This window comes from Balaenoptera ricei, chromosome 17, assembly GCF_028023285.1.
Source record: "Balaenoptera ricei isolate mBalRic1 chromosome 17, mBalRic1.hap2, whole genome shotgun sequence".
Classification (NCBI taxonomy): domain Eukaryota; kingdom Metazoa; phylum Chordata; class Mammalia; order Artiodactyla; family Balaenopteridae; genus Balaenoptera; species Balaenoptera ricei.
Window position 1 is genome coordinate 76,745,541 of NC_082655.1, and position 27,186 is coordinate 76,772,726.

At 39.6% G+C, this 27,186-nt stretch overlaps 1 protein-coding gene across 18 annotated transcripts in view; it reads right to left on the reverse strand.

Moving 5' to 3' along the window:
* The window catches only part of UBXN2B (UBX domain protein 2B), a 95,629-nt gene that overhangs the window by 65,010 nt on the left and 3,433 nt on the right, over nt 1–27,186 (reverse strand). For 14 of the 18 annotated variants that reach the window (XR_009498420.1, XR_009498417.1, XR_009498415.1 and 11 more), the window contains exons 2-7: nt 24,878–24,981; nt 19,480–19,630; nt 16,315–16,398; nt 14,742–14,851; nt 11,412–11,549; nt 4,821–4,982 (exon numbers count right to left, since the gene is read on the reverse strand). Coding sequence is in view for 3 of the 18 variants with exons in the window: in XM_059901593.1 (XP_059757576.1) it covers nt 8,017–8,483; nt 9,241–9,434; nt 11,412–11,549; nt 14,742–14,851; nt 16,315–16,398; nt 19,480–19,630; nt 24,878–24,981 (1,248 nt within the window). In the remaining 15 variants the exon portion in view is untranslated. Of the gene's footprint in view, nt 1–30; nt 3,839–4,820; nt 4,983–7,846; nt 8,484–9,240; nt 9,435–11,411; nt 11,550–14,741; nt 14,852–16,314; nt 16,399–19,479; nt 19,631–24,877; nt 24,982–27,186 lie in introns of those variants that run through there. The other 4 variants (XM_059901594.1, XM_059901595.1, XM_059901593.1 and 1 more) reach the window with 4 other exon arrangements.

The window sequence follows — 27,186 nt, forward strand, 5'->3', positions numbered from 1 at the left end:
TGAAAAGGATTTTCAATGACTTTCAGTGAAAACATTCTTTATTGGTAAGTGAAAACGTCCTTACACACACGTCATGCAAAACAATTGACGTCACACAATCTCTTTTGAGAGGATTATAAATTCTAAAAGTTACAGTGACTGCAACAGTACAAAGAATTCAGGAAAACTCTAAATGAAGCAAAACACTTTGTAGAACACACGAAAGTACTGTTCATCCCTCTGGATGTTTGATCCGCCCTCCAGATGTGAATCTATTTTGGAACCATTATATACAGAAATGGCAGTCGTTTTTGTATGTGTGTCTACAGGCACTCCATCTAATTGACTAAAAAGAAACTACAAGGATAACGTTTCAAATAATTTTACAGGGTCTGGTTAATTGTTTCCTCCATTTTGTTAATCCAAAACAGGGCAATGCCCGTTTATTTGAAATGTTAATTTGTTTCAATAGATTATTTCTGCAGGAATACGATTTTGCTCCTTGAAAATGTAGTTTATCCCTGGTAACCTTTCTGAACAGAGGCTGACTTTTTGAATTGTCATTTGTATATTCTCCAGGTTGTTTTCAGTTAGTGGAAAGGAACAGAGCTTCCCATGCTGAGGAGAAGACTTAGGACTACGCTTCTTCTTCTGGATTACGACACCGAGAACGAGTTTTCTCTGTGGTGGTGAGATCAACACTTGCGCGGTGGGCAGGTCTGGCAGCCCTGCCACTATCCGCCCCTCACACGGGTAAGTTCAGCTCCTGGAAGCGATGGGAGCCCCAGAGAAAGGTCACGTCCAAAGCTCCTACTGGCACATTCCAGTCAAGTGGCAGTGAGGAGGCACAGTGGGCTTTTCTAGACACCCTGAAGTGAGCGCTGCTGCAACAAAGACCTACAAGTGCGGAGGTGGCTCTGCGCCTGGGCAGCGGCTAGAGGCCGGGAGAGGTTTTAGGAGCGCGACAGAGAGAGCCGAGGCTGCCTTGAGCCCTGCGGCAGACACGTGGACGCGGACGGCTCCGAGGAGGCAAGGGGTGCGTGCGGCGGCTGCGAGGACACGCCTACCAGCGACAGGGACCCGAGAGGCGCGGCCAGGGAGGGCTCAGGAGGGGACGCGGAGCGCGCTGCGGGAAGCGGAAGGAAACGAGATGCCGGGGACACGGCGGCAGGAGGCTTGGCTGCAGCCGCGTGGAAAGCAAGAGGCCTGAGGGAGACTCGGGACACCGAGCTGAAAGGACTTCCAAGCAAGGCGGGGAAGGCGCAGCCTGCTTCCTCCCTACTGATGACGGTAAAACGTGAGAGGAAGCAGATAAATTGAGGGAAGGAATGGTAAAAAAGAAGGAAACAGGACTTGATGACTTGGAAATTCTTAGTTTACCCGAGCGAACGGCAAAGACATTAAGAGACTCACTGTCAGGAAAGACGGCTCTAAGGAAAGACATGAGATTGTGGCCTATAACTTTTTGCTAATACCTGAGAAAGATTTAAAAAAAAAAGGTCACATCAAAGGCTCTTTAAAGAGTGTGACTCACAGAGCCCCTCAGCCATCTCAGAAAAGGCCAAAAAGAGAGCTGGATTATCTAGGAAAGCTCTGGGGAGGAGCCTCTGGTCTAATGGAGCAACTTCTGTAACATGCACAGAAGACCCACAGACATTGCCGTCTTAAACTAAAAGGGACAGAGACAGAATGAAATGAAAAAAGGTGGCTGAACCTCCCACGATTCCACAGGCCAAGAAACAAGCTGATAAAACTACTCAGCTGCAAACACCTGCTACCTCTCATGTATAAGGAAAGACCCTGAGGGAAAGTCACACGTCTATGGGCCGCTGCTGTGAGCCACAGGAGATTATTCCCAGGCCCCGAAACCTAACGGAGCGTGCCTGGCTGAACTTCTAAATTGCTTGGCACTGCTGGCTCCTTTTCCCCTTCCAGTTTCTATTTTTTTGAAAAGGAAGGTTTGTAACGATTATTCTATGCCTGTCTTACCCTTATATTTGGGAGCAGATACCTGGGCTTCTAGGTTCACAGATAGAGAGAAACTGTGTCCCAGGACACACACCCAGATGCTCACTCATACTTTAGATGAGGAGATTATCCTGGATTATCTGTGTGAACCAAATGTAAGCACTAGGGTGCTTGTAAGAAGAAAGCAGGAGAATCAAAGTCGGAAGTAAATGATGTAAGGACAGAAGCAGAGACGTGGAGGGATACAGCCATAAGGGAAGGGATGCCATCCGCCTCTACAAGTTGGAAGAGGCAAAGAAGAGACCACCCCTGGTGCCTGCAGAAGGAACCTGTGATATGTCACCTTACACGACAAAAGGGATTTCAAGGATTTGGTTAAGGTTACTGTGGACCTTGTGATGGGGAGGTCATCCTGGATTATCTGGCAGACCAATCTAATCACACGGGTCCTTAGAAGCAGAGACTCTTTCCCAGCTGTTCTCAAAGAGATGTGATGACACTGGAGCCAGAGACATAACAGTATTGCTGGTTGTGAAGATGGAAGAGGGCCACAGGCCAAGGAATGCAGGTGGCCTCTCGAAGTTGGAAAGGCAAGGAAACATTTCTCCCCCAGAGCCTCCCAGAGGAATGCTGCCCTGCGGACACCTGACTTTAGCCCAGTGAGACCCACGTGAGACATCTCACCTATAGAAGAAACCTAGGCTGTTTTAAGCCACTAAATTTGTAGTAATTTGTTACAGCAGCAATAAAAGACGACAATAAAAGACTAACCAGGAGGGGTGACCAAAGATGAAATGGTGTCTGGGAAGAAGGAAAAGCTTTTCTCCCATCCTGCTGTAGCCTCCCTTACTCAGGAAATAGCTGGCGTCAGGAGAAACGCAGACATTTACGGCTGGTAACTCTTCAGATCCAGCCTGGCTGACAGAATTCACATTCCTGTATGTCTACACTCATTTTGTCTTGCAGTAAACTACATTCTGGGTCGAACACTTAGAACAGTGTTTAGTGTATGTAGTGGGTCCTCTGGAACAACGCGTCGGATGAATAAATGAATGTGATCACGGCAGGCTCTGCGAGGGACTGGAGTTAGCTAAAGTGCTGGTGGACACATCTCAGGAACTGCTGACCTTTGTCTTTGTTTCTAGTTTAGGATGGTCAGAGTCTTGTAAAATACAAGGCTAAACTGTATTTTCTGACATGAGTAAACAGCTAAATCAGCAAGGAAAAAGGATGTGTAAAATCTTAATAGGAGAAATAATTATCGTATGATCAAAGTATTTCAAAATCAGATACAGATACTTTTCAGTATACATTACAGAAAAATTTTCGAAGTATTTGATCAGAAGATTTCTTAATGGCTGTTGATCAATGCAGCATCAAGAAACTTTAGTGCAGATTTTACCAAATGCATTTATCAAAATGGGGTTTTGTTCATTTTCTCTGAAAACAAATGTTGTTGCATTAACGCTGATCGTGTATCAAATTGGTTTGCCTGAATATTTAAAAGCTATCAACAGAAGCCAGCCCTTGCAGCTAAAACCTCAAACATATTTCTCAAGATCTATTCCTAGTCCAAATTTGCCTAGACTAACGCTGGAAGACAGAATAAGAATAAAACCAAAATTTATCTGTATAAATAATAAAAATAACTTTTTACAGTCTAAGTGTTTTCCTCACTAATATGGCACATTATCGTTCCTACATGCTACTGCATGGGTAGGAGGAATATCATTTTAGTTGCTGGAGTATCACAGTGTTAAGAATATCTGCTTCTTGTAGTGTCAGGCTTTCATCTGTTAGCTCTTTGTTTGGAAATGAAGTCACAAGAATAAAGTCAAGAGTTGCAAATTCAGGACGGGACTGTACAATAAAGTCCCGAACATCCAGGATCCTGAAGAAATAAGATAAAAATAATTTGTGATACAAAGGTTTTATTGTCAATTAAGCTTTTAGCTAAAACTAGATAACAAAAAAAAAAATCACACAATTCTTATCCTTATTTAAATGTGTTGTAACCTTCTTTAATTTAATTTCAATGGATGGATTTACCTTGGCTTTATGGTAAAATGTGAGGATTAACTTTGGAGCGCACCTGACATTTACTCTCACTGTAAACAGACACAATCTTTAGGTGAGTTATGCATCAAAGAAATGTCAACAATGTTACTACACTACAGGGCCTATTTTTTCAGAGTATAAAATATCTTAGCAGCACATGACCCAGAAAAAGGTACCTCAGATGAGCCTGTGTCAGTGTGAGTCTATAACTATGAAAAGTGCAAGTTATAAAAATAATGAAAAAAATTACGCTCACATATATACAGTAGCTCAACTAAGATCATAAATGTATCTCTTAGTGGGATACAATGAACAAATAAAAATAATATCTTATTAGCACAACAAATGTACAATGAATGTTAAAATGACATTTAAAACTGTTTATTTGAAGTGCTTGATAAGAGCACAATTAAACTTTATTTACACTATAAATTTATGTTATAAAGAATTTGCTATGTAGAAAGTTAATCCTAATCAGGGTTATCATAAATTTTTAAAGGAGTAAAGTCCAAATCAGGTTGTACTAAAGCAAATCAAATCTGATTCAACCTCTCATGGTTTTAGCAACGGTGCAAAACCACAGCTTTTAACAATTTTCTTTATTTTTGAGTGGTATCTGCATTTGCACTAGTATTGGGACAGTTTACCGAGGATGTTTAAGTACTAAATGTTTCACTTCTCACACACAGCTATTATTCTTTTAAAGTTTTTGTTTTCTGTCAAAAACTTACTTCAAAAGTAAATGTAAAGAATTTCGTATTCTTCATGACTCAAGCTGCATCCAGTTTTACAAAGATAAGTCACCCCAAGCTTACCTGTGTGTACTATTGAATCTTTGTATCAAACGGCTCCCGTCTGCTAACCTGATCTGAATTTTGGTCGTTGGCACGGAATCATCAATAAGAACAACTGCATTAAGTAGTGACTTCTCCTCTTCTTCTGGGGAGGAAGGCGTACTGACTATTTCAGGTGTGAGGCTAAGAAAGAAGAACTAAAGAATCAGAATGTAAATCTGAATACGTAAGATGCACGACAACCTGAAGACAGTAGAACAACCACTCAGACTTTCACCTGACCTCCAGTCATCCCGCCATGGCTTCTGCCCCAGTGAGAACACGGCTTCCTCGGGGTCTCCTATTCTTCTTCCAACTTCTTTCACTATATTAAAATTACTTTGGGTCCTATGATTCTGATTTAGTTTATCCAGCCTCTTTTGAAAGCCTAACTCTGTACTCCTTCCTCCCCAATCCCTTTGACATTTCATGAGACTGTTCAGCACAGTGGTCTTCAGTCAGAAACCTGAGCAACTTGGAGTTAACGTCCAGGACTGACCATGAGCACAGACAGACTTGGTTTCAGATCCCAGCTTTGTCAATTGTGTGAACTCGAGTACCTAAATTAATCTCTCTGAATCCCAGTTCTATCATTTATAAAATGGGGGGGAAATAATAATATGTCATGTAGGTCTGTTATAGTAAGTCCTTCATATAGTGCTTGGAACAGTGTTTCAAGAGATATCAGCCATATTTGTACATATCATAAGCACTAAGCTATTAACGTAAACTTCGTTGATATTACTTTAAAAATCTGCTTTAAGTAGTTACTGCTTTACAAAAGAGTAGTTCCTAAGTGTGAGTGAGAAATGAAATTTAATATATGGTGATGAATTTATAATGAACCTTGTGTGATACAATCTCTTACCACTGGACCTTGGTTACTAGTGACCACGGTGCCTTCTAACGCTAGCAGGATGACCCATCATTGTAAGCCGAAAGCGAATCTCAAAAATAGAGTGCTCTTTTGATTAAGCAATTAAAACAAATGAAATTTAGAAATTCTTCAGAGGCATCAAATCTTAATCCTCTTTCAGTCATCCTGCGGGATTCTTTGATAGTCTTGATGTTGATTCTCTCAAATACTGGGACTTAGATGGCTCCCTATAAATGAGTGTCTTTTGAAAAACATAAAATAAATATATATTTATTAGTATAAAAGTCCTATGAGCGTTTGTGCTTTAGTCTGGTGTAAACCTAGCTCATCGTGACTCCAATCCCCACCCAAAAACTTTCTCAGCATATCTGGCAAAGTGGGAAAATTAACTGGTACTTACTGCTAACACTTCGCCTTTCCTTAGCTACTTCCTGACACATATTTTAGAACTAATTTCAGAGTGTGTATGATAAAGAGATGGAAGAGGAGAAAATGATGATCTGCAGTCACTGCTCAGGTAGTATTAAGGGATTTCCTTTCAAGTTGGGAACTGAGGACTGAAACAGCTGCACCGCCAAGGTGGGTTACTCTGCAACAGTCCAGCGTCCCTCACACAGGGAGGGGGACGAAACCCAAAGCGTGGACGGGAGTCAGTGAGCACAGAGGGCCTCTTCCCTCTCCCTCTGCACCCTTATAACCAGGTCTACACACTGTCATCACCACCACCAGCACAGCCGCTGCAGCATTTGCTATTTCATTTAGATCCTGGAGCGAGGGAGGCACTGTTGCTTAGTGGGCAACAGCACGGATACAGGGGCCCGACTCCGGGACTGACTCTGCCACTTACTAGACGTGTGACTCTGGGCAAGTCACTTAACCTCTTTGTGCCCAAGGAAAGGCGAAGTGTTGGCAGTAAGTGCCAGTTAATTTTCCCACTTTGCCAGATACGCTGAGGAAGTTGGTGGGTGGGAATTGGAGTCACGATGAGCTAGGTTTACACTAGACTAAAGCACAAACGCTCATAGGACTTTTATACTAATAAATATATATTTATTTTATGTTTTTCAAAAGAAGGTCATTTATAGGGAGCCATCTAAGTCTCAGTATTTGAGAGAATCAACATCAAAGACGATCAAAGAATCCCTTAGGATGACTGAGAGAGGATTAAGATTTGATGTCTATTTGTAAAAGAGAGACAACAGTAGCACTGTTTCAATCAATTAGACATATAAGCACGTCAAACAGTGCTTTTATATGGTTGGCACTGCCTCCAAGTTAGCTATTAGCATTGTAACTATTACCCTAACAACAACGAGGGGAGGAAAAGTTACCCCTGTTACCCCACCGACAGATGAGAAAGCTCAGGTTCCTCCCAGGTTCTTCCCACGACATCAAGTTGCCTCGTATTGCTGCTTCTGTACTTTAATGCTTTCTACAGATTCTGACCAGGTAAGCTACTTCTTTACTTCTTCCTTTTTTTTTTGTTGGCTGGGCCGAGTGGCTTGCAGGATCTCAGTTCCCTGACCAGGGATTGAACTCGGGCCACGTCAGTGAAAGGCCGCAATCCTAACCATCAGACCACTGGGGAACTCCCAGGTAAGCTACTTCTTAAAACATAAAAATAAAGTACAGGGCAGGGGCTCTAGGGAAGAAAAGCTTTCATGCATTTCTTTGTAGGATGTGTGTGTGTCAACGTGAAATTACATGGAATAATAGTTGAGGGCTGGAATGGCCTTTCGAGATAATTAAGGCCAACCACACCATTTTACAGGAAAGGAAAACTGAGTCCCAGAGATTGAAAGATACCCTCAGAGTGACAGAGACAGGCAGTGAACAAGCTGGTCAGTGTGTTGACAAAAGCTAGGAAGGAAGAAAGACCATTCTATAGCTGTTAGATCTGCCTCTCAGGAAAAAGTACTTAACCTGTTCTTTTTGTCCCTGGCTTTCCTCGGTTGGTGAGATCACTCCATTTTTTTAAATATAATTTTATTTCTTTCAATGAATTTGAAATAAAAAAAATTTGGAATAATGAAAAAAAAAAAGTCATATTAACTTTAACATTTAGCTCTCAAACTCACGGCTGCATGTTATTTCAAACTTTCTCCTCATCATTCAATTTATCAAGCCATAGTGACATTTTTAATACATTGTATGTATGCTTCAAGAATTTACATTAAAAAGAAAAATTTTTTAAAAAGGAAAAGAAGAAAGTTAATTGATGAAACAAGCTTTCTAGGCAAACTGGAGGAAAGGATGTAGCTTGTAAGCGGAGTGGTTCCGTCAGACCCATCTTCTTCGGACTTAAAAGAGGGTGGTGAGGATGGATGTAATAAACTCAGAGGCTAAGAGGAATGTATTAAGAAAGCTGATTCTCGTCCGGCTCTGTTTTGCCAGCAGAGCTGCTGCGAGTGAGGGGCGGGGGTAGCACGGGCGCTGTGGGAAAGCCGGGAACGTGCGGGCTCGGCCGCCCGGGGGCGGGAGAGGGGCGGCCCGCCTGTCCAGCACGGGCGCGCGGGCGCCCCCGGCGGCAGTGACCGCGCACGGCAGACAGATCCAGTGGCTGTGCAGTCGGGCAAGGGGCCGCAGAACCGCTGGCCCGAGAACGAAGCGGAGGCAGGAAGGAAGGGGCTGTGAGACGTTAGAGAAGAGGGCCCTCCAGGGTCCAGGGACCAAGGCGAAGGCACACCTCCGGTGCAGTGGCCGGGCTCGGGCCAAACGGCAAACGGAAGCTTCTGGATGCACAGTGTGCCAGACAGGCGGCGACTGTCCTGACGCAGAGGGAGATTTACTTCAAATCACGATCTGTGTCATCATACACGCCAGCTCAAAAGCCTACCGTGAATGTCTGTCAGAAATGCTAGCCCTGCCCGTCAAAAATGATTCTGAGGTTTTCTAGCTCTACCTGGCTCACCAAGCTCATTTTTATTAAATAATTGTATTGTTCTACTACAAAAATTTGTAGTTTTACATCTACGGTTTGCTTGCTCCTATAATATTACGTGAAGGTACTGGGTAATATTTCTATCGCATTTAGGTTTACCCCATTTTATTGTGGTCTACAAATAATTAAGTCAATTTCCATCTATGTAAAGTTCTGTTTGCAATTAGACTGCCAACTATGGAAGACAATGGAATCATTTCTCATTCTGTTTCATTTGCTTCTTTTTAATTACTTCTCTGTTCAGTAAATAGTTGTCTGAAACTCTTGGGAAATAAGCCATTTTAGAAAGTTACTTTCTGAATAGAAAAAGGCTGACTGTTAGAACTTTTATGTTTTAATATATTTCTTGACCTGAAGCCCTCTAAAATGCTCTATGCAACCCTTCACCTTCTTAGAATATACATAGCCAACTATTCCGCACCTGGATCCACGTACATCATACAGGCTCACACCATCACGCTCATCTCCTGTGTAAATTTCCCATGTATCAGAAGCTGGAAATTCTGAAGACTACATTTCTCAGACTCCCTTGTAGCTAGGATTTTGTAGGATTTCACCCTTCCATCAAGCAAACAAATACATACTTGTACGGTGAAAGTTAAGACCGTGGCGTGGAGATGATGCAGCTCTTCTGGTCCCCAGGGTCCTGGAGGCATCTGACTCTCCCAGTGCAGTCACGATGGGGTGTCCTAGCTCTGGGCCCCAGCTCCACAGGCTCTGAGCAACCGATGGGGCACAGGAGGTGTTTTCTCTAGAAAGTTCTGTTTGCTTCTCCCATCTAAGGGAAGCTTGGTTTGCTATCTCTTCCAGAAATTCTATAAATTATTCAAGGCTCTGTAAGAAAACCCTTACCATTTAATCTAGCAAATGGATTCTGTTTTCTATAATCAAAAACCCTGACCAATATGGCTAACGATGAACACAGCATTATCACCACTTATCTTTGCCATTCTTCCTTCATCATTTTCTCCTTTTTTAAATGTCATTTTCTCTAGTTATTTCCCTTATAAGTAAAAAGGCTGGCCTTTGTAAGATATATAATCAATCAGATGATAAATCGTTATTTTCATGAGTTCAAACTGCCAATTATAATCACTGGGTCTTCTTAGCTATCTTCCCTTTAGGCAACCTTCTTCAATTTCAATTCTAGGTTTACTATACAACTGACCCTTGAAAAACACAGGTTTGAACTGGGCAGGTCCACTTACGCGTGGATTTTCTTCAACAGCAAACACTATTACATGATCTATAATATAGAGTACTACACGATCCGAGGATGGGGAATCGTGGATACAGAGAGCCAATTATAAGAGGAGTTTCGACCGCTTGGAGGGTCGGCGCCCCGAACCCCCGTGTTGTTCAAGGGTCAACTGTACTTCTACTAACAAAGATATGCATTCTAACTTTAATTCTTGGTCATACACTTAAATAATAGAAAAAGAAAGTATATGAAACAAAGAGATGACTGGGCATTTAACCTGTGTTTTAATTAAAAATCATAATCTCAATAAATATTAAGTAAAAAATGAGAAGTGCTAGAAAATATTAAAAAAATATCTGGGGGTCGTAGCTATAAAAAAAAAAGGAGGGAAGAAATAGGACAATTCAGGAGAAGCCTGACTGTGTTGAAAGTAAAGAGAGATGAGGGAGAAAATTTCCAAGTAGACCTGTCCTTAAAAAAGCCAGGTCAACACGTGTTCCTGTATTCTCTACATGTCTCAGAAATCAGCCTCTAATCGGAGAAAAGGATGCAGAAAGGGAGACTTGAGAAATGAAAGGCAGGTGCAGAGAGCTGATACTGAATTCTTTCCTATGTTGAGAAATGAGAGGGGAAGAGAGAACCGGTGTGCACAAGGCAACTGAAAAGAACTCGGAAGGGAAGGAATCACGTGAAAAGGAACAAAGGGTGCACAAAAGGGTATCTTGGAAACATGGCTAAGACCGCAATTCAACATGCCACCTGCAGTAACGTGTGGACAAATGGAGGGTCATGTTTACCAGCACACGTAACAAGCTTTATGAAGAGGCAAGCCGTAGCTATTGTAAAGGTGTCCACTCGTACATTACACCATGCACACTGGTTTCTAAATTGTGCTCGGCAAAGTCTTAGGGTTCTTTGGAAATGTCTGAGACAATTCCCTCTTCCTGCAACAAGAGGAGTTCTCTATGTGTTTCCATAACTTGAAGAAAGAGTTTGGCTGCTTAAGATATATCGAAAATAACCAACTTAAGCACATTGCTTTGGCTTCAAGAGCTTAACAATTACCTACGGCAGACAGGGATGCTTACAGCTGTGATCTAAGATACCTACTGTTTTATCTAATCAACAATTCCCCCTGTGAACCCACGTAATCGTAATCAGAAAGAGGCAGGATGGCACAGTGGTAAAAAGCACAGACTCGGGGGCCAGAGTGCCCAGTTTGAAGCTCACACGCTAACCACTTCCTCGCTCAATCACCCTGGGCAAACTGCTGCATCTGCAAATGGAGTGATTAACAGGATCTACGTCAAGGAGCAGTTGTAAAGATGAAATGAGGTAATGACTGTAAAAGTGCTTTCAGGGCCAGGAATGTGGTAACTGCTATCTAAGTATCACCTACTAATATTATCACCAGACTGGCACATCTAATTCCATCAGCAAGGTCTTCATAGTTTATATTTTAGTTTTTACTTTCCAGGTTAATTTGCTTTTCTTATTCTCAAAGAAAATTCATGTTGAACAAAGACAAGTACTTTTCGCATTTTAGGGTTTTACCTCCCAAGTTTCTGTCCTTCTCCACTAAAAGCCTTGAACCTCAGTCTAGGTTTTACGTATTCTTGATCCTGATGATCCTCCATATCCAGATTCACGTGGCCTCTGTGAACCAGGTGCTGAAGCTCCGGGGGAATCTCTCTTAAAAGAAGAAAAACCACAGTGAGATACCACCTCACACCTGTCAGAATGGCATTAATCAAAAAGAACACAAATAACAAACGTTGGCGAGGATGTGAAGAAAAGAGAACCCTTGTACACTGTTGGTGGGAATGTAAATTGGTGCAGCCACTGTGGAAAACAGTATGGAGGTTTCTCAAAAAACTAAAAATAGAGCTACCAAATGACCCAGCAATTCCACTCTTGAGTATATATCCAAAAAAACACAAAAGCACTAATTCCAAAAGATGCATCCACCCCAAGGTTCACAGCAGCATTATTTACAATTGCCAAGATATGGAAGCAACCTCAGTGTCCATCAACAGATGAATGGATAAAGAAGATGTGGTACATATATACAATGGAATACTCTTCAGCCATAAAAAAGAATAAAATTTTGCCATTTGCAGCAATACGCATGGACTTAGAGGGCATTATGCTAAATGAAGTAAGTCAGAGAAAGACAAATACTGTATGATATCACTTACATGTGTAATCTAAAAAAATACAACAATCTAGTGAATATAACAACAAAAAAAGAAGCAGACTCACAGATACACAGAACAAACTAGCAGTTACCAGTGGGGTGGGGGGGAATATTGAGCTAGGGGAGTGGGAGGTACAAACTATTAGATGTAAGACAGGCTACAAGGAGGTATTGTACAACACAGGGAATATAGGCAATATTTTGGAGTAACTGTGAATGGAAGGTAACCTTTAAAAATTGTATAAAAATAAAATAAAAATTTTAAAAAAGGAAAAATGTTTTAGTAAACTTTTCGAAAAATGAGTCTACACTGTTGAGACTGTGATAGTTAAGTTGTGAACTTGAAAACAGCAATTTTTGCTTAATTTATAATTTAAAAATTTCCGTGATGATTGACTAGTTCTCGTAGATATTTCTTTCTTAAAGGTGCATCACGTTATTCCTTAGTGATTCTCAACATAGGGATTTTGTTGTCACAGGGAGGCTGGAGTGCTTCTGACAGAAGGCCAGATTGTAGGGCGGCAATTTACACCTAAGTCGGCATTAGAAAATCCCGATGAGGACATAACAGTTAATGTGGATATTTATTTCTAAACACCCTGGAGGAAGTTTGGAAATTTGACGGATGATTTTGATTGTCATGTGATTCATGCATGCTGCCCTCCTTTAGGGTCAGGATCGGGGCAGGAGATGCTCTGTCTTGGGGTCTCAACTTACACGATGAAGACTTGTCGGGGGTTCCACAGAACCACTGAGGGCCCCACCAGGGGGTCACATGGATGACAAGGCTGTTTATAACGCCTGAGCCTAAAACCTAAGGCTTAGGCTCTATCTTACATATAAGCAAAAAAAAAATTTTTTTTTTTTTTTGGTATTGTATAAATATGCTTTGAACTTTTCAGGAACTCATCTGCCATATAAACAGAAGGAACATTGCACTTTGCTTTGTTTGGAACTGTACCAAGTGCCTGACTGCAATGCCACTTATAGTAATTAAGTTGCCAAAGTCACACACCTCATTATTCTGTTTTTTGTGTGTCGCATCTACATGAAAAGTGCTAGACTGCACACAGGTGCAGTCTAGGTCAGTCTATCTGTCTACTCTGTTATGTCTTCTGGTGTAATCATACCTAGGCATTAGACGTTGAAATATGTTTAGTTTTATGATAAATTACCTTCCTTTACTTCTTCACGATATTTAAGATAAATTTTATATGAATGTTTTTAGAAATAATATGCATAGATTATATTATCTATAAATTCTTCTTTGAGGATGGTGAAGATAGTGTTACAAAATATCTGTTACAAAAAAGGGACAATGATTATGCAGCTGACAACCACTATCTGACAATCATTTTTTTCAAGGAGTCTTTTCTAAAATTGTTCTTGATCATAATTTGTACTTGAGGATATGGTGTAGCTCAAATGAAAAAATTCTCTTAGTATACCATGACTGACCACTAGCCTACAACGTCCGTCGAGTATTTTCATTTAATAATAAATTAGTTTTGATCTATGTTATAGCACATTCATCATCATGTTCTTTTCTTCTTCCATCTGGAAGCAAGCGTCATTTCAGCAGTCATGTTGACCTTTACTCAGCAGACGAGCACTTCCCCCACCCAGTGGCTCCCAAGCTCTGCCCAGTGACTCTGCAGGTCTCCAAGTCCACAGCACTGACTTCAACTCTTACCCTTCTGTTTACCACCAGCACACACTGCCTCCCGGGTCAGCTTCCCACCTTTCTCCATGACCTTCCTCCCGCTTACAGCACTTCTTGCTTTTCTTTGGTATTCTGACATTACCTTCGTAGAATTCAAATACAAAATCCATGCTCATTAGTTCTAAAATGCCTTTCCTTTAGAGTTCCTTGACCACCTCAACTCCGATGAGTTCCCATCTCCACTCCACTTCAGCCACTCTCCTTGGACAGATTTCATCACTTGGAAAAGCCCCACCTTCAATTCCTGTATGGAGTGTAACCTCCTGCTCCAGCCCCTTCACTGCTACTTACACCTCCCAGTTCATGACCAGCCTGACGCCTTTCTTCAGTTGTATTTCTACTTAGGGATGATCACACTGTCAGCTAGTGAAAGCACAATGCAGAAAAGCTTTACATAATCGTAGCAAAATCACTTGATCCCTCATCCTTTAGCCAGAAGGCCTGGTGAGTTATGATGTTCTTTAGATGGGTCAGAGCACTGTAAATCTGGTTTACTTTCACAAAGTGTAACTTCAAACTAACCTTCTGAAATCTTCTGCCAGCAGTAATGCCATTTTAAAAGCTTTCTAATGTAAGGTGCTGAAATTCAGGCATACATGCAATGAGTCACCCTGTCAACAGTAAGCAGGACAGTGGCTTAGTGGATGAGCAGCTACCTGCTAATCAATTCACTGATTTATTACATTACGATACCTCTGCTCAGAATTGGGACCACAGCTTCACTGGATTTTGAAAGGGACCAATGACCACTGCTCCCCCCCACCAAGTTAAGAACCACTGGCTTACAGATAGCAACATGTCCTTTATATACTTAAAAATACCCTTCCCCCCAGCAACCACTTACAGAATATATTCCAGTATCTCACTCTTAAAAACCAGTAGAGCACTACTGAACGGCTTTCTGTTTACAAGAAAAAGAAGTTCCACCCTCAGTAACAAATAGAATCCAAGTAACACATCTTACCCTCTCTTAACGGACTCCAGAAACTGAGCATTTGTTGGGTCACTGTAAGGTCTCAATTCTCCATCGTCTAAGCTGAAACCATTGCTCCACAGTTTAAGCAAGATCTGAACCTTTTGGGCGTAGGAAAAAAATACAAGAACGCGTCTGCATTAAACAATTTTAACTTTCAAATGTGATATTTATGATTTACTTTATTTGTACTATTCTTTATTCAGCTGAAATAAAGATATAAACGAAGCCACGTGTGAGATCTATACTTAGCTTAATGAACTGACAATGGCTGAAATAGCAAAGGTCCCACCGCTGGACCCTGGCCTTGAAGTACAATTATTTCCGGTTCAGTGAGAAGACCAAAGTCCTGAGAGCATCCAGCTGCCCCTCCACACCCACCCTTCCCCATCATCTCTACCTTCTTTTCTTTTTAACATCTTTATTGGGTATAATTGCTTTACAATGGTGTTAGTTTCTGCTGTATAACAAAGTGAATCAGTTATACGTATACATATATCCCCGTATCCCCTCCCTCTTGTGTCTCCCTCCCGCCCTCCCTATCCCACCCCTCTAGGTGGTCACAAAGCACCGAGCTGACCTCCCTGTGCTATGCGGCTGCTTCCCACTAGCTATTTATTTTACATTTGGTAGTGTATATATGTCCATGCCACTCTCTCACTTCGTCCCAGCTTACCCTTCCCCCTCCCCGTGTCCTCAAGTCCATTCTCTACGTCTGCGTCTTTATTCCTGTCCTGCCCCTAGGTTCTTCAGAACCATTTTTTCCCCTTAGATTCCATATATATGTGTTAGCATTCAGTATTTGTTTTTCTCTTTCTGACTTACTTCACTCTGTATGACAGACTCTAGGTCCATCTACCGCACTACAAATAACTCAATTTCGTTTTTTTTTATGGCTGAGTAATATTCCATTGTATATATGTGCCACATCTTCTTTATCCATTCATGTGTTGATGGACACTTAGGTTGCTTCCATGTCCTGGCTATTGTAAATAGAGCTGCAATGAACATTGTGGTACATGACTCTTTTTGAATTATGGTTTTCTCAGGGTAAATGCCCAGTAGTGGATTGCTGGTCTACCCGTCTTCTTCTCTGCCGCAGAGCTAAACTATTTATGCCAGGGGGCCAGACAGAACCTCCAGAGACCCTCTAAGGCTAAACTATACATGTTTAAAATGAAACATAACTCCAAAATTTCAAAAGGTGAAAACAAAGAATGACTTTAGGCATTTCTATGTTTATAACTCAGCTAATTCTATATCATGATGGTATGTCATTTATAATAGTTATTATAACATATATGTAAGCTCATTTTGACAGTGAGTCATACATTCTTTCAACAAATAGTTACGTATCTCTAAGTGCAAGGCACAACTGAGATATAAAATACAAAATTTAAGTATGAAAACTTACATATAATTGTAAGTCTTCTTAATCCATGCTTCAAAAAATAACAGAACAAAAAGAGATTATATTATCAATTTTTAATTTTATAACAGACGGTAGTAACGGTAGTAACTAGAGGTAAAAATCTACAATTTTTCATTTTCTTTCTGTACGTACATCTTGCAACTGAGTTTCTCCATAGATGTATTCAGACCGCTTACAAAAGGAATTACCCAATCTGTACCCTCCACCTGTAAAAGACTAAAACACACACATAGCAAATGAGCTAAAAATTCACTGAGGCTTATCAAGCAAAATGGTATGATAATGTGTGATAATATATTTTAAAACTATATCAATTATAATTAGCCAAACTGGTTTATATTTTCCAGGAAATTTTTATATTAAAATAAAGGTCTTATATTACAGAGAGGTATACTCTAGTAAGAAATTATGTTTCTTCCCACAAAAACATTAGTGACTCAGAAGCTGAAATAACTTAGGCCAACCTTAAACTAAGAAATGCATTTATACACTGAAATAATATTTTCAAGTAGAAACAGACTTTAAAAACCCACCTTTAATATTTTATGACAAGTCTTATAATAATTATAGTTCTTGAATATTTCACAAAGTAAATAAGAGTTTCATAGAGAAAGGAAGAATTTTATAAATGAGTATAAATCACCCTGAAGAAAAGCTCCATACTTACAAGCTGCTTTGATTCAACTGTAACAAATCAACTAGACTGTACTTTTTGTTTTGTTATACTAATTACAAGCTCTTCTATTTTTCAGGTAAGATAGCTTATGAGGTAAAACTGCTGTTTGTTTTAATCACCATTCGTATCATAAATGAGCTATTAATCATCACATTGCTTTCCTTTCTATAGACTAAATTGTATCAATCCTATATTTTTCTTACAGAATTGGAGAACTTGCAAGAACCAAAATTACCTGAGACTTAACTGAAAGAGAATTTCACACTGTGGGTAAAGAACGAAATGAAAACTAAAAGTTAAGTTTCGTTTAACAAAAGCGGTTCTGAGCAGCGGAAGACTCTCACAAGTACCAGACAGGCCCCCTAGGCACACTGGACACCTCCTGAGCCATAATCCCTGAGGCCACATGCTGGTTTAGAAAACCTCCCAAATGATTCTGATGAGGGAACTCAGGTTGGGAAATGATAATTATAAGAATGTATGACAATTATACATAAAAAGATACTTGAAGTCTTCTTTGATATACCAGTACTCTGCCAGCTGACATAGTTATAAAAGCTGTATAAAAGTTTTATAGGAATTTAAGGCACAAAAAGAACTTAGTGGAGAAAGGAGAGCCTTTCAACACACAACGGTGAAGCACTTGGACCTCCACAAGGAGAATAATGAACCTCGATGTAAACCTTATAGAAAATTAACTCAAAATGAATCATAAGTTTAAACATAAAAAGAAAAACGATAAAAAATGTTCTAGATAACATGAAAGAAAATCTTCGGGACCTACAGTTAGATGAAGAGTTCTTAGACAAGATATCAAATACATAAAAGGAAAAAAAAAGGATAAACTGGACTTTATCAAAATGAAAACTTTTGCCCCATGACAAATCCTGGTAAGAGGATGAAAAGACAAGCTACAGTCCAGGAGAAACTATCCGCAGACCATATATCTGACCAAGGACTCATACCTATTAAAATATATACAGAACTCTCAAAAGTCAACAGTAACAAAACAAACAATCCAATTAGAAAATGGGCAAAAGTCAGTTTACTGAAGAGGATAATAAAGATAATGGCAAATAAGCACATGAAAAGATGTTCACTATCACTAGCCATTAGGAAAATGCAACTGAACACGATTGAGTAGCCATTAAGAAAACGCAAATCTAAACCACAGTGAGTTATCACTACACACCTATCAAAATGGCTAAAATTGTCAACAGTGATGTTACCAAATGCTGGCGAGGACGCGGAGAAACCAGATCCCTCACACACGGTGGAAAACGGTTTGGCAGCTTCTTAAAAACCTAAACATACACCTACCCTTCGACCAGGCAGCTGCACTCCTGGGCATTTATCCTAAAGAAATAAAAACTAATTTACATACAAAAACACAACTGCTCACACTAGCTATATGTCTTCCTTCCTTCCTTCCTTTTCTCTCTCTCTCTCTCTCTCTCTCTCTTTCTTTCTATTCATTTCATTAGTTGTGCCGGGTCTCAGTTGTGGCAGGTGGGCTCCTTAGTTGCGGCTCGCCAGCTCCTTAGTTGAGGCATGCGATCTCTTAGTTGCGGCATGCATGTGGGATCTAGTTCCTAGCCAGGGACTGAACCCGGGCCCCCTGCATTGGGAGCATGGAGTCCTGACCACCGCGCCACCAGGGAAGTCCCAGTAGCTATATTTCTAATGGCCCAAAACTAGAAACACCTAAAATGTCCCTCAGTAAGTGAAGAGTTAACAAACGGTGGTACATCCACACCATGAGCGCTACTCAGGAATAAAGAAGAAGGATCTACTGATACACTCAGATACACTTGATAACTGATGGATCTCAAGGGCTTAAGCAGAGTGAAAAAAAGCTACTCCTAAAAGGTCACATACTGTATGATTCCATTTGTATGACATTCTCGATATTACAAAATTACAGAGATGGAGAACAGATTAGTGGTGGCCAGAGGTCTACTGAGGGCGGGGGCGGTGGCAGTGACTCTAAAGGGGGCCACCAAGAGGAGACTGTCGTGATGATGGACAGCATCCAGATGGAGGAGGTCACCACGCAAATCTGCACCTGTGATAAAATGGCACAGACCTACACACAAACCCTGCACCAAGGTCAAATTCCTCCTTTGCCACTGAACTATAATTATGTAACAACCGCTGGGGGAAACTGGGTGAAAGGTGCGTAAGACCTCTCTGCATTCTTTGGCAAATTACTGTGACTCTATAATTATTTCAAGATAAAAAGGTAAACAGAGAAGTTTCATAGAAATGTTAAGAAACTGCCTCAACTTTTGACCATTTGTAGAAACATTATATAGACTTATAAAAATAAAGCAAATATTTGAAACAAATATACAGTTAGAAAAACAATGTTTGCAACTAATATAAAAATCTTTAGGAGATCAAATATATAAACAGCAAATTTAGTTTTTTTTTTAAACTTTAATGTTACATTGCTTTTATCTTTTATTATTTATTTATTTATTTTATTGCTTGGCAACGCTGGGTGGCATGTGGGAACTTAGTTCCCTGACCACGCCCCCTGCAGTGGACGCTTGGAGTCAACCATTGGACCACCAGGGAAGTCCCAATAGCATATTTAGTTTTAAAAATTCAGCCCTTACCTTAGATTTGTCATCACCCGAAGCTCTTGTGGCTTCATTCAGAGGGACAGCCCCATGTTCCCTTGCCTCTTTGAAAAGTTCATTCACAATTTTCCCAGTTGAAGGTCGAACTATATGTAATCCACTGCATTCATGTTCACTTGAACAGAACCTTTAAACATTACAGTTCATGAATAAAAACAGAATACAAACATAAACTGCTTTAAGGCAAAAAGCTACACAGTCTTAGGAAATGACTTTTATTTAAAGAGAGCCATTTCTAAGGCCTTTGTGGAAATATTTAATTTTAAAAAACGGGATTAAGGAATTAAGTAGTATCAGTAGTTTGCAGAGATTCTGGTAGCAAGTTCAGCATCCCGCCTGAGAACTAACTAGTTTGTTTCTTCCTCACTTACCCTCTGTAACTGCTTATCTATCACACGAATCTCTTTGACAGCTGACAACCAGAAGCTAAGCCTCTTCCCCCGAGGAATCCACATTCAGTAGGACCTGGTCAGTGAAGAGACTTCTATATTTAGATGCTGTAAATATCTACATCTAGACCACAGGGCTACACATACAGTTTACTCCTCAGAGAGTTCTGATTGAAAAATTATAACCTCCCTGTGTTAAAGGTAAATAACTTAGACCACAAACAATTTTCTCAGTGTTAACTATGTAGTGAATAATTTCTCCTTTCTTTTCTATTTCATAGTGGTCCTAGGGAATATAAACATTTCCTTCGTATAAATTAGTACCCTATTTTATCTTTCAAGATTTTTTACAATCAAGAATATCAGAAAATATAACCAATGAAATATCAACATGGAGACTTCCAGAATAAGGTGACAATCAAAGCTCATATCCTTGACTACCCATACCCTCCAATTCAGTTCCCAATTTGCACTGAACTGACTCACAAAACAAAGCGGGAAAATTATATCAGCACTGGAGTCTAGGAATAGAAGTCACGTTCGGGACTTTCCCAAAATTCGTATACGCAGAACTAAGCAGGAAGGTGAAGGGCAGCCCAGCTCTCAAGTCACTGCAAGTGGAAGAAAGATCTACACGGAGAACAGTGGACACCAGCAGAACGCCACTAACAAGGCCAGCTCACAGCTACTGAGGGGGGGTTGGGGTGGGCTCCAAGCTGCTAGTGCTCTGGTCAAGTACACTGAGGACTAAGTCACCCAGAGCAGGGGCCTACAGAAGCCTTCCTGCCCAGCTGATGCTCAGAGGGCCCGGTACAGACAAGCAAGGCCGAACGCTGCCACGACGGGCTCTTACGACAGGGGTCAGGGGTCAGTGTTAGAAGGCGCTCGACAGCAGATGCCTTAAATGGCAGCACTGAGAAAGGAAGGGAAGGGAAGGGAGGGAAGGGGAGCGGGGAAGGGGAAAGGGAAGCAAAGCTTCCTGCTGCAGCTACTCCTGTTGTAGCCCCTTCCCTCCTGTCTCCTGTCCCTAATCTGGCAAAGTACAACGACAGAGTTCCTTTTTCTCAGCCTTGGTGAGAAAGACCTTACAGGAAAAATCTGACTTAGGAAAAGATTTACTAACTTCTTTACGGTCACTGATTTTTTATTACCGGTATAAGAAATCTTTGCCTACCTCAGGGTCTATTTTCTTCTAGAAGTTTTATTGTTTTCCACAACCCATCCTTCTCCTCTTTTATAAGTATACCTACATACTTGACTCTCCTTCTCTATTTAAATTCATCTGATCATCAACGTTTGTCCACTCCCATAGATAGCAACCTCCTCTATACAGAGGACTCTCAAATACATGTCTTTAGACCTTCTTACTTAACGGCCGGTGCTGAACTGAAAAGCACCTACTTGAATCCAGTTCATCTCTTCCCATTAACGATCACATTTTCCCTGGATACCAGATTAAGAAGCTTTCAGTCTTCCCTCTTTCCCGTTCACTCACTCTCTATATTCCACGTCATCACGTTTCTACAATAAATTCTTTGGAAGTATCCCACACCAATTTCACCCCTTTCTGCTCCATTCCACTGACACCATCCTAACCTCAAATTTTATGACCACATTCTTTGGATTACTGCAGCTGTCTTCTTCTTGATTTGTCTCCTTATCTTGTTCTTCCCATTACAATTTACCTTATATGGAACTGCCAGACCTACTTTCCCAAAAGTATAATAATAATAACTAACATTTATCAACTGCTCATTTAATCCTCATAACAATGGCATTATCCCCACTTCCCAAATTAGAAAACTGAAGCTTAGGGAATTAAAAAAACTTGTTCACAGGCAAAACCTTATCAGAACAGAGAGGAAAAAAAGATAGAAAACTGAGGAGTGTCTCTGTCTAGAATCAAAGCTTTATCGCTCTACTATAGTTTTTACGGTAAAAGCTACAGTGAACAACATACACTGGCTTCCCCCTGCCTTGCGCACAAGAGCAGCCCTCCCTGGCCGTCAAGGGTGGCCGCGATGTGGCTGCATCAGGGCTGGATGCACAACGTGTGGGCCGGCGGCAAAATGAAGTAGGAGTCTCCTTGCTCAGGGTGTACTGAGAATTTCAAGACAGTCATACAAAGCGTCAAACCAAGCTCGCGGCCCCTCCCGGACAGGGGCTCTGGGTGAACGCCGAGGCCCCCCGTCCACGAAGCGCACACGGCAGCACCCCGCCCGCCCAGCCTCACCTGCCACGAGTCTACTCAAGCTCTGCTGCTCCTTTCTGGCTCGCTCTTGGCATCTTTATTATTTTTTCTTCTGGGCCTATTTCGTTCCTTGTCTTCTGTGCTCATCCACATCCTAATAATCTTTTAAGGCCCAGCTAGGTACCAACACTGTGCTAGACATCTTATACACTTATTGAATTCTCAAAACCATACTAGTGTCTCATGACTTGTAGGGGACATGTTTTTTAAGTTCTTACATTTTTGAACAAGGAGACTCACATTTTTAAAGTTCTATTTGTGACAGAGAAGCTTTTGTGGATGAATATGTAAAAGCAGGTGTCAGGCTAACTTCTGTGAGTTTTTCTGTAGATCCTGCCCCTCCTCTTGTAAATTAAAAATAGATCACACGACGTCTAGAGTACTTAAGTTTCACGTTATGTACACAGTGAAAATATACTGGCTTAAAATGACAATGAACAGATGAATGTTTTGATATCTAACGTTGTCCAAGAAGGTGGACCATTAATTAAGACTGTCTTCTGTACCAGGCAAAGCGGTAGACATGCAATGAAACCCGGCAGATGTCAATGCTGAATATGTAGTCAAGAGAACTGCATACTTAGTATTCGAAAATATCACACTTCGCAAGAAGAAAACATTGCCAATAATTTGCTTCACATTGTATTTTAAGCAGATTAAACATAGTAAAAGCATCAACCAATATATTTAAGGCAGCTCCTCTTTTTGGATATGTAAATAATTCTAGAAATCAAATCTGAGGCACAAAGTCCTTAAAAATTGCATTATCAAATTATAACTGTTAACGGCAACACTGTTTCAGATAGCATAAAAGAGAAAAAAACACTCATTTAAGTATCTTAAGGATTATATTCGAATAGCAAGGAAAATATTAATACACTAATCTTGTTTTAAGAAGTCAAATATTTTGATTTGTGATACCAACAAATTAAGTCATTCAAAATCTGTTCAAACTGGGGAACAGTGGCCAAATAGTTAATGAGTAAAACTTTGGTACATTATTATTTTGAGCGCTTTCAAAATTTCAGAGACTGTATAGATTAAGGAAGCAGTTAAAATATATAATATTTTATATATATATTATATATATATGTCTATGTATGTGTATATAGGCATACACACATACACAAACATACATATTAAATAAGAATTAAATGAAAGGGAAGGATATTCAAACAGTGCCAAGATACCAACCTGCAGATTATAAAGGAAAAACTGTACCTTCCGATGGAGTGGTGTGGTGGTCAGCACCTTAACCAAGTGAACATAGCACCAATAGTGGGAAAACCTGAAACCATATGGCTCCTGATGTGATATAATACATAGCAGAAAACATCACTAACTAGTGTTCTTAACAAATACGTTTCACAAGAATCTAATCGTGAGGAAACAATGACCTTGAACGTGGGACATTTTAAAAGACATCTGGCCCCGGCTCTTCAAAGTCAATGTAATAAGCTTTAGATTATATAGATGAGCTAAAAGCAGACAACAGAAAGGTTGGGAAAAATGCTCTGGATTCAGATACCAAACAGGCATCATCAGTGGAATGCAAGGTCCTTGGCTGGATCCTAAACCCGAAAGGCTCTAAGAGTATCTGACTATAGACTACGGCTTAAATGATTGATGCAATTAGTGTTCATTTTCTAAGGTGTGATGTGTTATCAAGGTTATAAAGGAGTGTGGGCTTCTTCTTAGGGGGTGCAGGCTGAAGCCGCTAGGGATGAAGTGCTATGATGGCTGCAATTTACTTCCAGGTGGTTGAGTAAAAGACAGCGTGTGCACCAATGTACTGCTGTATATAACATGTTAACAACTGGTGAATACCGGAGCAGACACAACATATGTTCATTGTCCTTATCTTTGATTATCTATGGATTTTAAAATTTGTAAAATAAAAAGTTGGGGTGAAAATTATAAATATTATTCTTTCTTTCCATTCAGGTCCAGAAAGGGATGTCATTTTACCTCCCCTACAGAAAGAAAGCAGACTAGTGACAAACAAAAAAGAAAGAATAACTGCCAGTGAATTTTTCAACTTTTGATAAAAGAACAGACTTTCTGAAAATGAGATATAATGGGAAAATTCAAGTTTCTCCCCAGTAATGAGATTTGCAGTACTAAAAGGACATTAAGGAAAACATTCCTGGAAACAAGAAAACTCATGACAATAAAATATACATGGTTCTCATCTCTTAAAACTTCACTGTTGGTGGTTTTTATAGTTCAGGGATTTTAACAATAGCAAATACTACCTAGAAGATCACTATTAGATGGGTCGTCACCCAACAGAAGGAAAGACAGATTCCTGAAGTTATAGATTCTTAAGTGAAGGACAGAAGACACAGAGGGGCTCCACGGATGGGCTTTAAGAAACACAAAAACCCTTAAAAACGACTGACAGAATTGTACATAAGTCTTGTTCTGGGGGAGAGGGGGTAGCTTTCATCAGATCCTCAATGAGTCCAATGACTCAAAAAAGAACCACGGTGCCCAAGAAAAATACTATTCAGTATACTATGCTATGTGATGTCTATCAAAATATTAAGTATTTAATATAATTTTCCCATAAGTTTCTTCTGGCTTTCTGACTATTAAAGTTTCAGAAATAGTATCTAAAAAACATTTATTTTAAGAAGTTATAGTTAAAAATAAATTCCCAGGGCCATTTAAAATAATGTGGGATTAGTGAACTAAAAAGGGATACAAGTTTAAAGAACAAAACAAAACTTACCTTTGAGGTGGTGTTCGTGGGCTTTTAAAGGCTGTAGCATGAGGTCTATCAGATTTGGAAGCTTTACATTTCACTTCATCTTCATATAATTCTGCCAAGGCCAACTACAGAATAACAGATTTGTTATAAAGTATAAAAACACTAGAAATAAACCCTTCTACACAATGACAAGTTATGAGTAGAAAATTAACTTGTAATTGAGTAGTAAAGATGTCTAATGAAAAATGAAGGCTGCCGCTTCAGAAGATAACTCCCTTCCAAAATAAAACCACTGCATCTCTCATTTATAAAACGAACCAAAATGCCACATATAGTAGAATAAATTAAAGTTACCATAATTGTTTAATTACTTTCAATGAACTATTCAACAGTTTCAAAAACTATTTGGTAACAGATCATTTTCAAAGTTGGACCTACAATTCTTTTAAAAATACTTGAAGATGTTTCACGCTAATGTCAGTTTGCTCTCATCAGATCCCATAAAAATATTTCACTTAGCTGTTCAAGTTTTCAAAATCTGAGTACATAAAACAATTCCAAAATTATTCTACTTAAAAGTTTACCAGACATATAAATTTCATCAAGTTTAGGAAAAGGAGCTTCTTTTCAATGAATGATATATACAGTTTATAAAACTTTTAGAAAGCAATATTACCAAATTATGCTTTATAGATATATGGCTGGACATCTTCAAAATGAAATAAAGCATGGTTTTTGAAACTGGAATTTTAAGAAGTTATCAAAATATTTCATTATCATATAAGTAATTTTGTTCCCACTTCTGACTTCCTTGGACAACTCAAAAACTTTCCTTTATGCCCCTTGTGGCTATTTATAATTGGCATGACCATAATCTTTGGAAAATTAAAAAAAAAAAGACAAAAAAAATCCCCAAATTCCCCCAAAACCCAGATAAAGTTCCCCTTCTAGAAACATGAGAAATATGAAAACTATCTCCAGGGATTCTTTCCTCAGTAGAAAAAAAAAAATAGGGAACTGGGGCAAAGTTAATTCTCTGAAGATTCCATTAATCAACCTTTAAAATATGCACACAAGAAAACAAAAATGAAAGTCTTTATTTTTCCCACCTAATTTTTTACTTCCACCCCATACACATATGTCAACTTTCATATTTTTAACATGGAAATTTTGCAGGAAATCCTAATTATAAAAGTGCTGTGTAGCCTAAAAGACTTATTAAAATCCTAACTTAGGCTCTTACTGTGTGAGCTTGGGCAAATTATTTAACTTCTCTGAGCCTTAGTTCCCTCATCTTTTAATGCCTATTAAAAAAATCCCTTAGAGGTATTATATAATGTATGTGAAGCACAAGGCAAGTGCTCCATTACCAGAAGATATTATTAAGAAATGCTCAGCAATGATTGTGTCAGTGTTTCATTTCCCCCAAGGTTTCTTTTCTTCCTGCAGTGTTATCTATATATCTTCTACGGTCTTTTCCTACTTATCCTCTCCAAAAGGAGAAAACAAAACAAAACAAAAAACCCACCACAAAACAAACGAGAGAGACAGAGACAGAGACAGACAGACACTCTGACTACTTGGGCCCAAAGTTTTCAGAAGTTTTTACCTCCCTGAAATTTCTTCAAAACCGTATTCCTTTATGGATTCCCTCATGAGCTGATAATATTGCTCTATGAATTACTTTTATGCTATTCCTATTCCCATCAATGAAAATGTTATCTGTATGTCAGAGGCCCATTTCAGGCATCCTTCATGAAGCCTTTTCTAATTTTCTTAACTAAAGTGGTATTTCTTTTCCAAATACTTATAGCACATTTACATTAAACATTACATTGTCATCACTTGTGTACTTTTCTTACTATTTCATCCCCCCTACTATAATTTAGGTTTCCCAAATTGTTTCTAACATAGCACATGATAAGCACCCAACAAATTCTTGTTGAATTACGTAGACTACAACTCAACATGAATCATAAAGAGACACAAATAGATGTTATAGATTTAAAAACTGAGATTATATTTGCTATAGTTTTGTACCTTATTTTTTGTTTTAAGAAGGTTTGAATAAACCCTGTCAATCAAATAATCTTCTTCTATAAAATAAATGAATAATGCAAACAATGCCTTTTGACTCCATGGAATGTGGTATATTAACAATATAGGAATATGGAGAAAATTACATTACAGCAGGGAGTCCACCGAGCTGAAAGGTCCAAGTTATCACCAGTACATCATTAACTTAGAGGAAAATGAATGATATTTAGAGGGAATTAATGCCAGGATCCATGATGTACCTGAAACATCATATGGCATAAGTTCATAAGCAA